We start from the raw sequence: 14,723 nt of genomic DNA, 5'->3' as shown, positions 1-14,723 counted from the left end.
AGGTTGGTTGTTAAAGGTCCCAGGCAATGCCAAGTACACGTGTGGGATGTGCATTCACTGGGTTTCCTTCCCACACACCAGCCCGAGACGTGTTCACAGGGGTTCTGCCGGGTGTGCGCTGTTTCCACTCAAATGGACTCGACTTCTAGCCTTTAACTTCTGGATAGGACAGTCCAGAAACCCAGGTCTCTGTATGAAATGCATCCGTTAAAGCTTCCTGCAGACTCACTCTTCTCTTTTTCTCTGCCTTTTCCCCTTTATTCCCACCTGTATTTTTAGCAGATATCATCCACCACCCCCTATCCCCGCTTCCCCCATACTCATATCCTGCTTTAAAACTGTCCTTGCATTTAAATGTCCACTTTCCAATGGAATATCTTCACTGGGCTCCTCCTCATCTCTTGATAGACCTGTCCTCAGAAATTAGTGCACCCTCTTACAGGAAACCGGTAGCCTTCCACGTGGTGATACAGAAAGGTTCACAGACACACCCCATCGCCCCATTAACTCCCTCAGCTTGTGAGGCTTCCTCCCCACTAAGGAGCCTCACAGCGATGGGCCCTTCATTTCTCATTTGAGGAAACTGAGGCTCGGGGAGGAAAAGTCTCCTGCCCAGGCTTCCACAGGACACATTTGCAGAGTCCATCTGAAGCTGGAACCTAGTTGGAAGAACAATTAGTTGGCTTGTTGCTACTCAGTGTGGTCCTCTGACTGCTGGTTAGGGGCCCCAAGGAGATAGTTACAGAAATTGAGAGTAAGCATGAAGATACACAGCAATTTGACAATAGTATTGTGTCTGTTGTGTGTCTTTTGTTTTAACTAATTCATGTTTCTACAAATTAATTGTTACAAAAGTTTCAGTCCAAGATGCATTGGGAAAAAAAAATTTTTTTTTAACTGGTCCCTCACTCAGAGAAGTTTGAAAAGTTCTGATCTGGCTAACATAGCAGGCTTGTTTATCTGTATTTCCCCAAAAGAGTGGTTTTATACCACTAGCTGGGTAAGTACGTGGATTATTATTTTTTTTTTAATGCTCATGTAATGATTTTAATGCATGTTCTAAAAATTATAACTAGCACATCAAACTGAGGGTTTAATAGTGAGTTAATTTAAAAGAAAATATTCACCTGAAAAATAGTATAATAGTATAGTGGACTGACTTAATGAAAAATACTAAATAAATAATACAGGTAGCTGAGAAGATATACAAGTTATACAAGTTGTACCAGAGTGACTGAAATGTATCCTATTAACTCATTTCCATCCATTATTCTGTGACTGAAAGCAAGATCCTAAAGAAATCGGATATAGAGATGAGCAAAGGGAAAGGGGGGTTAGTGGCCATCCTAGGGCACTGTCTAGTGGGACAGTTCAGTTAAGGGTTCTTGACTGCAGAAGTAGCACCCAAGGAGGTTGGGCACCAAGATAAATTCGGAGGCATAACAGGCGGCCGGTGAAAATTGCTGACCCCAAGGTGGTAAGAGAGCCAGTGCTTAACCTCTCTGGGCCTCAGATTGTTTTTTGTTGGTTTTTTTTTTCCATCCTTAAAATGAAGACAGGGAATTTTAAAAGTTCTTTCTAAGGAGAACCTGGATGGCTCAGTTGGTTAATAAGCGTCCGACTTCAGCTCAGGTCATGATCATGCAGTTTGTGGGTTCGAGCTCCACATCAGGCTCTGTGCTGACAGCTCAAAGCCTGGAGCCTGCTTCAGATTCTGTGTCTCCCTCTGTCTCTCTGTCCCTCCCCTGCTCATGTTCTCTATCTAAAACAAATAAACATTTAAAAAAATGTTTTTAATAAATAAATAAATAAAAGTTCTTTCCAAGATGTGTTGTTGAGTTGAAAAAAAGTTTCAGAGGAATGGAAGGTGACTCCATTAGCAAAAGTGAACTGTACACATAAAAAGCACATCTGGAAAGGAGCGCTGAGAAGCTGCTGTTAACAGGCTTGCTTCAGGGGTGTGTTGAAGGCAGGTGGGGAAGGGGCACTTTGTTATTTTTTTAACTGAGATATATAACTGGCGAGGAATGTTGTGTACGTTTAAGTCATACAAGGGGTTGATTTGCTACAGTTATGTATTGCGGTGTAATTGCAACCTTAGCTTTAGCTGGCCTCTCTTTCACATCACATAATTATCATTCCTTTTTTTCAGGTGAAAACATTTAAGACCTAGTCTCTTAGCAACTTTGAAGCTTATAATACAGTATTGTTAACTGTAATCACTGTGCTGTACAGTAGATCTCCAGGATGTGTTCATCTTGTAGTTTGATTTTGTGCCTTTTAACAGCATCTCCCCAATTTGGGCAAAGGGGCATTTGTTGATCCCACATTTACCCTTCTGCCAAGTTACAGGGAAGGCTGTGGGGTCAGACAGCCAGGGTTTGAATCCTACCTCCTCCCCCTCTGACTAGCTGGGTGACTGGGGCAAATGATTCCACCTCCCTGTGCCTCTATTTCCTTGTCCGTAAAATGGAAATAATGACTCACAGGGTTGATGAGGACCAAATGAATTAATACACATAAAAGTTCTAAAAGCAGTGCCTGGCCCGGGGGAAAAACTATATAAATGATAACTGCTGTTATTATGAGCAAATAATACTTTGTAATTATTTCAAGACCCTTCCAGCTTAACACAGAGATTCCATGTAGCCTGCTTCCGGGTTTTCCTTAGCTTTCCCTCTGCCTCCGACTCTGATACTAAATCGCTGGGTGAGGGCTCCAGCTAAAATGCCCCAGCTTTACCTCTTGTGCCCCTCGCTGGCTCCTCTGGAGTCAGATCCTTCAAGAAGGGCCGGGGCCAACCTAGAAGGTCTCTCAGGTCTGCTGGAAGGACCTTTGGGTTTGGGGAAGCCAAGTGTCCCTGGGGCCAGGCCAGACCAAGCCAGTTTCTACATGTGGCAGACACAGGCACATGCCTACTTCCGAGTCCTGTGTGCTGGGCTTCTCGTGTCCCCACTCCATCAAATAACCCTGAGAAAGTGAGATCTCAATTTCACAGCGAGAATCTTTCCTAAGAATTCTGGAAAAGGGAGAAAATACCTAAACATTTTAAACCACCACCTTTGTCCACCCTGCAATCTCTGTGAGCCAAGCTTTCAAAGGGATTGGACATTAGAAACACCTCCGGCAAGGGACTTCTGGGAACTTTTTGGGATTATGGGCATGTTCTATATCTTCATTGTGGTGATGGTTACATGACTGTGTATGGTTGTCAAACTGGTGGAACTCTACACTAAAAGAGTGATTTTACTACATGTAAAATACACCTCAGGTCTGGCTTAAATTAAAAAGAAAAAAAAAGTCTTCGGCAATGTAGAGAGAGGGAATTATTTTCTAAAACTTTGGTGGATTTAAAGAACAAAGAGCTGACCCTCTGTGCTAGAGACCATTTGCCCCTTGCATCAGGTTAGCTCTAAAAGATGTGAAGGAGAAGCTGATCTTCAGGGCACGTTCTGGAGGGTGAAGCCTCATAGTATCCAGCAGAATCCTCTTAGACTTAAAATTCCCTTCTCGTCTCTTCGCATCCATCCCTGGCTCCGTTGGTTACGGCCAGACTGTGGTCTGAATTTTTAGAGACTTTTATCAGGGACTGACTCTTCCTGCATTAAAAATGAGTGTAATTTATTGCTGCATCTGTTCCCAAATGTCTGGGTCTTAAAAAGAATGACATCGGATCTAAAACTTGTGGAGAATTTACAGCCTATTGCCAAGAACCTCAATAACAAGCTTCCAATACTCTAGCTGTCCCCACCGAGTGTTGTGGTACATGATTTTTAATTCAAGAGATGAATACAAGTGTGCGTGCTCTCCTTTTAGGCCAATACAGAAAAGCCTACCTTGAATAAGTCCGAACAGGCTGGGAGAAATGCCCTTCTGTCTGACATCAGCAAAGGGAAGAAACTGAAGAAGACTGTCACCAATGACAGAAGTGCACCGATATTGGACAGTAAGTGAAAAAAGCTGTTTTCCATGGAGATACATGATTTATGGCCTAACCATCAACCCAACCCTACCCTTCCAGAAAGATTTTTTTTTTTTTTTTTTTTTTTGGTTAACAACAGCTGCAAAGCTAGCAAAATAAGGGATTTGTATCACTCAGTGTAGCCACAGCTCCAGCTTGGGTTCCCTCTAATGCTGCAGGAAGCCAGTATAATAACTCTTTGTCCAAGGCACACACAGCAGCGATTCTCTGAATTATTCACAACACTTTCTGGAAGTTAACCCGTTACTGTTTGCACCGCAGATCAAAAGGCAGCGTGCAATATGGAAAGAGCCCTAGAATCGGAGGACGTAGGTTTGAGTTCTGGCACATCCTTCCCTTACCATCTCCGAGCCTTACTGTCTTCAGTTGTAAAGTGGAGATAATATGTGTTCTGCTGCTCTCGCGGGTGTGCCATGAGCATCAAACAAGACCATGCAAAAGTGTTTTGTGGTCTGGAATGTGTCATTCAAGTGTAAGATGCGATTTTCAGGAGCTGGGAGAGAGAGAGGAAATGAGATCACAAGTTTGCTTATCTATCCATCATAAGTCTGAGATACTTTCTAGAACAAAGCAGGGTATGTATAAACAAACAGGGCTCCTGTTAACATTTACAACAGAATGAAAATGTACCCATGACTAGAATCCACTGGTAGTTAATAACCAGGCCTCGAGATTGTCTCCTCATGTTCCTAGACCTCTCCACTGCCAGCTAGATGTCCCCAAAATACATCCTACACACACATCCCGTTTGGACTCCATAGGAAATAGACTGACTTTCCAAAATCACCAGAGGGAGCCTTGTAGACATTGGAAAGTGATACAGGATTTTAGCCAAGTAGAGGATTAGAAGTGTTTAGGAGGAAGTTCTAGGAAAAGCGCCTAATGGGTAGAGAAGAAATAAGGCGAGAACATGGGTGTGGAGAAAATGGAAAAGAGGAAGGCCAAGACAAGGCTTTTACATGTTGCTCTGTTACCAGGCTCTGTGTCACAGAGGAGAGAACACCAATCTCCAAAAGCCACTATGGGGTATATTACCCTTGACTTGACACAGTTACCTCTTAGTCAAAATGCCCACAAAACTGATATGGTATTTTATAACCCCTTAGTCCTCTTGATTGGTACCATGAGATTCTCCTTGAGGGGAGCCCGGCACCACTCATCTCTGGGAAGCCTTGGTCCAAAGCTGTGTGAGTCATGGTGCCTGTTTGTGGGGCCAGAGGAGCTCCACAAACTGCCAACCTCTGGGACAGAGTTCAGTTGTTCTCTCCACTCTGGGAAGGGGCCTAGGGCTCGAGAGAGGTAGATGTGAATTCCCCACTGATGTTGAAGAAGACTGCACAGTTTAGTGCCTATTCCTGAATCTACTTTTGGAAACTAATTGTGTTCTTCAAGGTCCTCTTCTCCTCCCATTAAATGGAAATAAATATTAGTTCTTCTCCTTTCCAGCTGCTCAATGATGTTTATGAATGCACTTTGCTAGGTGGACACATGATGCAACCCAACGCATGCCCTTGTTGTCCATGCACTTAATGGTCTCCTATATTGTTCCACAGGCTCTTTGCAAGTGCAAAAATCCATCTATAGTTTTTTATTTGTTTCCAACAGAAATTTCCCTGGGTCCTATGTCAAAATGTGGACCATGGTTGTATATAACTCTTTTTTTTTAAGTTTACTTATTTTTATTTTGAGAGAGAGAGAGCATGCACGCATGAAGCAGGGGAGGGGCAGAGAGAGAGGGAGAGAGAATCCCAAGCAGTCTCCACGCTGTCAGTACAGAGTCCGATGCGGGGCTCAATCTCACGAACCATGAAATCATGATCTGAGCTGAAATCAAGAGCTGGACACTTAACTGACTGAGCCACCCAAGTGCCCCATACATCCTATAACTTAATTCAGCCTTATTCTGCAGTGTGATTACTAATGAAGTAACCTGGAGCCAATTAGTTATTCTCAACTACTTCAGCTTCTCTATCTGGAAGATGCACAAATGTTTCTGGTTAAGAAGACTGATGTATGATGTCTGATAGTGATCATCAGTCTCTTTGAGTGCCATGTAAAGGCATCCTATGTAAATACAATATTCTAAAATGTATTATTAATTAATGAATAATATTTAAATGATGTTATTATTGGTAATAATTAAAATTAATTAAAATGTGTACTTTTATATGGAAGCAATTTTGCATACACTTCTAGAAATTATTATTGTAATTTTGTTTGTTAGGTGAAGTAATCAGTTCACTATCAGACTATTTCTTCTATCAGCAGAGCTCCCATAGGTAGCCCAGAAAGCTCTACATCTAGAAAATATACAGAACTACACAGACTTATGATCAATCTAATCGAGAAAAAAGGAAAACACAAATGAATAAAGTTTAGGACTCAGAATGTAGATTAGTAAGAGATTCAAGCAGGTTTTCTAAAATTAAGGATGCTATGATGAATTTATATGCTAAAACATGTTAAAATCTTAAAGAAATTAAAATTTACCAAAATTCACTCCTGAAGCTTCATTGAGCAAGAGAAAAGTTGAAAACTTTATCAGGCTACTTTCTCTCTCAAAAGGTTTAGAGCCAGACAGTTTTATGAGTAAATTCTTCCAGATTTTAAGAAACAGCTCATTCAAGTGCTATACAAATTATTCCCAAACATAGAAAGAGATGGAGAGCTATCTGATAGACTTAATGAGACTAGCAGGATCCTAACCTCAGACTTGACCAAGGCAACACAAACACAAAAAGAAAGCTATGTATCAGTGTCCCAGGGGACATGTGCAATGTTTGGAGGCATTTTTAGTTGTCACAACTTGGTGAATGAGGGGTACTTACTGACATCTAGTGGGTAGAGGCTATGGATGCTGTAAACATTCTATAGAGAACAACACAGCCACCCACCACAAAGAATTATCTGAGGGGTTCCTGGGTGGCTCAGCTGGTTAAGTGTCCAACTCTTGATTTTGTCTTAAGTCAAGCCCTACATCAGGCTCTGCACTGACATCAGAGAGCCTGCTTGGGATTCTCTCTCCCTCTCTCTCTGCCCCTTCTCTGCTCTCTCAAAATAAACAAACATTTAAAAAAAATTATCTGACCTAAAGTGTCAGGGGTTTCAAGGTTAAGAAACCCTATTATAGACTTATGATCATAGATGGGAAGATACTAATTAAAACCAAAAACATCTAATTCAATAGTTTATTAAAAGAATAATTCACCGAGACCAGGGTTTATCTAATTTTTAACATTAGAAAGTCTACTAAGCCATCATATCAAATCCATATCAGATCATGAATAGGCATTTGATAAAATTCCATGCCATAAGAAAGTTGTTTTTTGTTTTTGTTTTTAAGTTTATTTATCTGAGGGGTAGGGACAGGGCAGAAAGAGAATCCCAAGCAGGCTCTGTGCTGTCAGCGTGGAGCCCGACACGGGGCTCGAACCGATGAATTGTGAGATCATGACCTGAGCCACCCAGGCACCCCCAAGAAAGTCTTAAAAACCTAAAATAGAGAATCCTTGCTGACTGTGAATACTTAGAAGGGAAAAAAAACCTATTTCAAACCAATAGTTAGTTGAAACATTAAAGGTGTGCTCATTAAAATCAAACTGTGGTTGTCTTTAGTTTAACAGTATTAATAATTTATATTGCATAGAAGTCCAGTCATCAGAGTTATTACTTAGATAAACTAGAACTAAGATAAGATACACCGCTATTAGAAAAGAGGAGGCAAAACCTTTATTATTTGCAGACCATATGTCTAAACTACTAAAAAATCCAATAAATATTTTATGAATTTTAATTTAGAAAATATAGCAAAATGGGGCGCCTGGGTGGCGCAGTCGGTTAAGTGTCCGACTTCAGCCAGGTCACGATCTCGCGGTCTGTGAGTTCGAGCCCCGTGTCAGGCTCTGGGCTGATGGCTCGGAGCCTGGAGCCTGTTTCCGATTCTGTGTCTCCCTCTCTCTCTGCCCCTCCCCCGTTCATGCTCTGTCTCTCTCTGTCCCAAAAATAAATAAACGTTGAAAAAAAAAAATTAAAAAAAAAAAAAAAAAGAAAATATAGCAAAATGGTTTCTTAGATGTCAAATGAAATTTTCTGATGCCAGTGATAACCAATTACAAAAGGGGAAACAATTTCAACAAACAAAAATGTATCAAAGGAACCCTAACAAGAAGATATGTGACCCATATCATGAAAATTATATATCTTCACTGAGTAAACCAGAATCCATGGGAGAATCTACCATATTTCCAGATGGTCTAAACATCATACAAGTATCAATTCTCCCCTACTAATTTGTAGATTTCATATACTACTCTAGAAAGTTTTCCAGGGATAGAACTTTCAACAATGTTTAACCTCATAAATACAGACATACATACATAAGTATTTTGTCATGAGATCCTTTTTTAAAGAGAGTATAATCATGGCTCTTATACAGATATAAAAAGAACATAAGTCAGGGGCACCTGGGTGGCTCAGTCAGTTAAGTGGCTGACTTAGGCTCAGGTCATGATCTCAGGGTCTGTGAGTTCGAGCCCGGCATCAGGCTCTTTGCTGACAGCTTGGAGCCTGGAACCTGCCTCAGACTCTGTGTCTCCCTCTCTCTCAGCGCCCCTCCCCTACTCACATTCTCTCTCTCAAAAAAAAATAATAAATAGACATTAAAAAATTTTTTTAAAGAACATAAGTCAGATATTTCATTTAACTCATTAATTAATGAGGGAAGCAGTATAATGTTACCAGTTCAAAGGAGAATTCAAAGTACCACACTCATTAGGCAGATCAGAGGGGAAGTTTACAAATAGGTGCAAAATCCATCAGTAATCAATTTCATGCCACTGAATACAACTAATTTACGTTTCTATGGACAATTATTATCAGTTTTCTACAATTTAAAGAGTTGTAAACTAGCTCAAAGACCTGGAAAATAACCCAAAAGCCTAGACAGGATACTTAGTAATCTTTTTCTTTTTCTTTGTTGTTGTTGCTGTTGTTTGTCTGCCCATTTCAGAATCTTCCACAGTTTTAGGGACATAAATGTAAAATAAAACAAAATCTTTGTACCATCTTAAATTGCAGGGATTGTTTTTTTTTTTAATGTTTAAGCCTCCTGTTGGGCTTTATGATATTAAAAATTTGAAATCAACCCATAAGGCCATCAAATAAGTAGATGGTCAAATAAACTACAATATATTCATGTTCTAAAACGCAGTGCGGTCCCTTAAACTCATGTTTTCAAAGATAACTTAATGACACGGGAAATGCTAACAAAAAAGTGTTAAGTGAAAAGAGTGGGCTAAAAGCTTTTTAGTGAATCTGGTCCTAATTTTAAGAAAAAAATCCATAAAATAGAAGAGTACTAACAGGAAAGAATACGTCCTAACAAGCGCACTAGTAAGTAGCTAACAAGAAATATACTTAACTTTTTAATTTAACAAGTACTTAGAAATAAGTACTAACAAGAAAAAATACAAAATAACCTCCATTTCCAGGGAGTAAAATTATGAGATATTTTATTTTCTTCTCTCTATTTTTAGAGTTTCCTTTCTTCTCACCTCTCATTGTATCTCCCCCTCCCCCTTTGGACTTTCTTTGAAGATTCTTTTATTTACCAAATCTTAAGATACAGATGTTAACTCTATAGCAGCTCGCCAAGGTGGGGTGTGGGGGTAAGTCATCAGCTATTACTGATTCTCCGGCCGGGGACCCTGTGACTGCCCTGGAGTGAACAGAAACCCCACCCTTTTCTGACCAGGGGTAGGGTGAGTCCTTAAAATCCTGCATTTTAATGAAATCCCAGTAGGCCCCCACAGGCCCAGTTTGAGCTGGCTCCCAGTTTGGTCCTCATTGTTTATTGTTTACTTGGACTCAGGCTGTGAAGGACTCCAGTGATGTTTTCGTACATGGTGAAGAGACTGTGTTTTCTTCCTTCCGCAGAGCCCAAAGGCGCTGGTGCTGGTGGCAGTGGTGGCTTTGGTGGTGGCGGCGGTGGCGGTGGCGGTGGCAGTTTCGGAGGGGGTGGACCGCCTGGTTTGGGAGGACTGTTCCAGGCTGGGATGCCGAAGCTGAGATCCACAGCCAACAGGGAGAGTGGTAAGGACAGTTTCTTTCTCACTTAGTAACAAGATGAGGCAGAGTTTGGTGGTTGGAAGGCTTGGCAGCCCTTCTCAGGCACTGTGCCCTTTCAAACATTTTAGGTGGCTTGAAATGTTAACATTGTTTTATAAAAAAGACTCTATGTAGCATCTTTTTTTTTTTTTTTTTTTAATCAAAATCAGACAGCTCCATTGAGCTGTCAAGTATTTGCCCAGTGTCCTTGGGGTAACTTGTACTTTTTTGTACTTTTCTAAAGGGTGAGCTAGAGTGGGAAGAAAAAGAAGGAGCAAATGGAACTTGCCGTCCCTGGAAAGTCTGCCTGGTGACCTGGCAAATTCACCTTTCTTTGTGAGGTAGCCTGACCCAGCTGTCTAGTATAGTAAATACTTGTGGGCCACTTTTCAAACACACTATGGAGCATGTTCTATGCAATATAATTACATATTGCACTAAATCTGAAAAGGTGTTTTGCATGACAGACATCTGGCATTTGAGGGCCAGTGATTCTAAATATTCTCTGCAGGGACACAGGGAAATGAGTCCTATAGGACTGTCTTTGAACCTGACGGCAGAGAGAAAAATTGAAAAATCTGGTCATGACCAAATAAAAAACCCTGCAAAGTGCATGAGGCTTGATACATTTTACCATAAAACTTTCTGTATTAATGTTTATTATGCTGGAAGACTTTTCTTTCTAATTCTGTGATCGTTTAATGTCTGCTGGGAAAGTATGAAATTCTCACAATCATATGAAGATAAAGCCACTGAATCCTCAGGGTTATCTGACTAGTTAGCAGTTGAATGGTCAAAGTCGAAAAAGAGGCTTGATAACATGAGAGATTCTATCTTGCCAGACCTGCATTTACCTTTAAATTTACTTATTTAAAATCCACTTCAAAAAGGAGGCAGCTGACAAATGCAGACATTCAGTACTTTAACAATAGGTGAAGAAATTAAGGCAAAAGATAACTACAAATAAAATAAGAAAATGAAGGGGTGCCTGGGTGGCTCAGTCGATTAAGTGTCTGACTTCGGCCCTGGTCATGGTCTCACTGTTCATGAGTTCAAGCCCCACACTGGGCTATCTGTTGTCAGCACAGAGCCCACTTTGGATCCTCTGCCTGCCCCCATCCTCTCTGCCCCTTCCCTGCTCAAGTGCTTTCTCTCTCTCTCTCTCAAAAATAATAAATAAAATTTAATAATAAAATGAAGATGGAATTTAAGTTCGTGCCCAAAATGGTATACCAGATGTATACATCATCATAGTATACCATCCACATAAGGAATACTAGCTGTGTGATGTATACATGGCTAATAACTGCAGCTTTAATCTGAACTTGGAATTCCAACAGAATTTATCACAAGCTGGTGACACAGAATTATAGCACACAGTCAAGGGAAATACACCTTTTTTCTAGTACCAAAGTTGAAATTAAAAATTCTGTCTAGAGTTCATGTTACTCCACTGTATAAATCCATCCAAATGTTTCTTACTGTGCCTTGGATAAAACCTGAACTCCTCTGGTTTTCAAAGTTCCTTATGACCTGACCCCTGCTGGCCACTCAGGGTCCATATGCTAGGTTCTCCATGTTCACTGTGCCGCAGGCACATAGGCCTCAGTTTTTCACCTTGAAGCTCATTCCTGCCCCAGGGCCTTTGCACCTGCTGGTCCTCTGCCTAAAGCACCTCTTCCTCACCTTTCTATGACTGACCTCAGCTCAAATGTGACATTGTCTGAAAAGCCATCCCCACTCAGCCACCCCATCTATCCTGGCCTTTCCATCTCATCAACCTATTTTAGTTTCTTTTCAATACTTACAACTATCTGAAAATATTTCTATGTTTGCCGGCTTATTATGTATCTCCCCCCCACAAGAATGTAAACCACAGGACAGCAGGATCTTTTCTATTTTGTTTACTCCTCTTTCAGCATGTAGAATAATGGCTGATATACAGAGGTCCTCAATAAATATTTAGTACCTTAATAAGCTTATGGGTGAGATGGTGGAAGTTTTTAGACTAACCATTTTTTGATAATTACCTTGGGTTCCAAGAAATTCTGGGGTGGGGGGCGCCTGGGTGGCTTGGTCGGTTAAGCGTCCGACTTCGGCTCAGGTCATGATCTCACGGTCCGTGAGTTCGAGCCCTGCGTCGGGTTCTGTGCTGACAGCTCAGAGCCTGGAGCCTGTTTCGGATTCTGTGTCTCCCTCTCTCTCTGCCCCTCCCCTGTTCATGCTCTGACTCTCTCTGTCTCAAAAATAAATAAACGTTTAAAAAAAAAAAAAAAAGAAATTCTGGGGTGGTAGTTTGAATTTTTTCCATAACTTTGGCTCCTTTTGTTGAACCGAAGAAGTTTAATATTAATGATATAATAGAGTTGTTCTGACCTGCCACTGCTGAAATGGAAGTTGACTCAGTAAGGAAAAACACTTGTGTAGTTTCCTCCTCCTTTGCAGATCAAGACCAACCCCTGGTGCTCTTTCAATTAAACTTTGACAGTTTCTTTTTCTTGTGTTAGTTCTTTCTTATTTCCGTTCTAATTCTTCCATTACATTTTTACACTTTCTCTTGGGAATTTTGTTCAAAGGGACTAGGTAAGCCCACCCATATGGAGATTTATACATTGGGAAAACTGATTTTTCACCCAACATGGCTAAGTTATTTTTTCAAAGCGGAGAGGTGCAGGCACAGGAGGACAGGGGTGGGGACGGAGAGAAAGAAAATCATTAGCAGAAATCCCATGTACCTGCAGGGTCTTCTCATAATGAATAGGGCTATCTCTCCGGAACCCTTCCCAACTTTCTCCTGGTTCTTGTACACACATAATGCCAAGAGAGCTCTCCAAAATCCTTTTGAAAGCTGCCAGGTTGTAGAACCTGGAAGTAGCAGGTACACAGGGACCTGGGATCTGTCTTTCTGACTCCAGGAAGGACCACACAGAATCTGATTTATATAAATGATAGTTACCTGTACTTTATGGCATCTAGGAAAGGACTTCCAGTAGCTGAGAATACACTCTAGTTCTCTGATTTTCTTTAAGGGGAAGTGTCCTAATTTCCTAACTGGATTTTTTTTTTCCTGTTCTTTAGATTCTGGAGGAAGCCGACTCCCAGTTTTGCCACCGGGAGGAAGATCCACATCTGCCAAACCTTTCTCACCCCCAAGTGGCCCAGGGAGATTTCCTGTGCCTTCCCCAGGCCACAGAAGTGGTCCCCCAGAGCCTCAGAGGAACCGAATGCCTCCCCCAAGGCCCGACGTGGGCGCAAAGCCTGAAAGCATTCCCCCTCCAGTACCTAATACGCCAAGACCCATTCAATCAAGTCTGCACAACCGAGGGTCCCCACCAGTGCCTGGGGCCCCCAGGCAGCCCAGCCCTGGGCCAACTCCTCCCCCTTTCCCTGGAAACCGAGGTGCTGCTTTTGGAGGAGGCTCCATACGCCAGACACCCTCAGGCTCCTCCTCACCCTTCTCCAACAGGCCTCCCCTGCCCCCTACCCCCAGCAGGGCCTTGGATGACAAACCCCCTCCTCCGCCTCCTCCAGTGGGCAACAGGCCCTCCGTCCATAGGGAGGCAGTCCCACCCCCTCCCCCTCAGAACAGCAAGCCCCCAGTGCCTTCTACCCCGAGGCCTTCCTCCTCCTCACAGGCCCCACCGCCACCGCCGCCACCAAGCAGACCAGGCCCTCCTCCCCTGCCTCCGGGTTCCAGTGGCAGTGATGAAACCCCAAGACTCCCACAGCGGAATCTGTCCCTTACTTCTTCGTCTGCACCCCCCTTACCTTCACCAGGACGTTCGGGCCCTCTTCCTCCCCCGCCCAATGAGAGACCCCCTCCTCCAGTGAGGGACCCACCAGGCAGATCAGGTAAGGCAACACCTGGGGTGAGTTGTCTTCCTACAGCCCAGCCTGCCCCCATGTCACTAATCCTCATATAAGTGAGTGGAGTCCAACAGAAGCTTAAGTGAACTCTCTGGCCAGCCACTCGGATCTTTTAAGTGACGCTTATCACGTTCGATTTCATCCTGACCTCATGTAAACCTCGGAGGAAGGCAGGGAGGGGGAGCTGCTACTTCTATCTGCATTTTAGAGATGAGGAGACTGAGTAACTTACAAAGTCAAATGATCACAAGCTAGTTAATTAGAAGAGACCAGAACCTTCACCTTCTGTTCTGAAATATGCTCATGGCTCTGCTACCCTGCCTTTCCTAAAGTGAATTTCAGCTGTCTTAATTGGGCAAATAAATTCCCACCTCCTGCAAGAGGGACCCATTATTCCAACAAGAAGGGCAGTTATTTAAGAGCTAATGACCTTTTCCTGTACTGCTCTCTTCATCGGTCAAACTTTGAGGCCTCCTCCCTGCTCATTAAAGACAAACATTAGAGTCCATTTTGCTGTTTGTTAACATCTCTGGCACATTAATCCCTTGGAGAATCAGATAAAGGTATAGGCCTTTGTTCATAGAAATGCTCATAAGCGTAAACTCACAATCTGCCGGCTGTTTCGTGGATTGAAAGCCCTTCTGAAGCTCATCTGTGCCCACCCCCCACTGCCCTGCCCAGAGCTGAGAAAGCTTGATCTAAGGGAAGAACTTTGAGACACCATGAAATGAAATGAAATGAAATGAAATGAAATGAAATGAAATGAAAT

The 14,723-nt window shown here is 42.3% G+C and overlaps 1 protein-coding gene across 4 annotated transcripts in view; it reads left to right on the top strand.

The window, feature by feature from the left end:
- The window catches only part of WIPF1 (WAS/WASL interacting protein family member 1), a 106,192-nt gene that overhangs the window by 77,886 nt on the left and 13,583 nt on the right, over positions 1–14,723 (top strand). For all 4 annotated transcript variants that reach the window (XM_040475433.1, XM_040475431.1, XM_040475432.1 and 1 more), the window contains 3 exons: positions 3,817–3,946; positions 9,917–10,072; positions 13,166–13,939. In XM_040475433.1, coding sequence (XP_040331367.1) covers positions 3,817–3,946; positions 9,917–10,072; positions 13,166–13,939 — 1,060 coding nt within the window. The remainder of the gene's footprint in view (positions 1–3,816; positions 3,947–9,916; positions 10,073–13,165; positions 13,940–14,723) is intronic.

Source organism: Herpailurus yagouaroundi, unplaced genomic scaffold (assembly GCF_014898765.1).
Source record: "Herpailurus yagouaroundi ecotype Mexico unplaced genomic scaffold, PumYag 140, whole genome shotgun sequence".
Classification (NCBI taxonomy): domain Eukaryota; kingdom Metazoa; phylum Chordata; class Mammalia; order Carnivora; family Felidae; genus Herpailurus; species Herpailurus yagouaroundi.
This window is presented reverse-complemented; position numbering and strand designations above follow the sequence as displayed.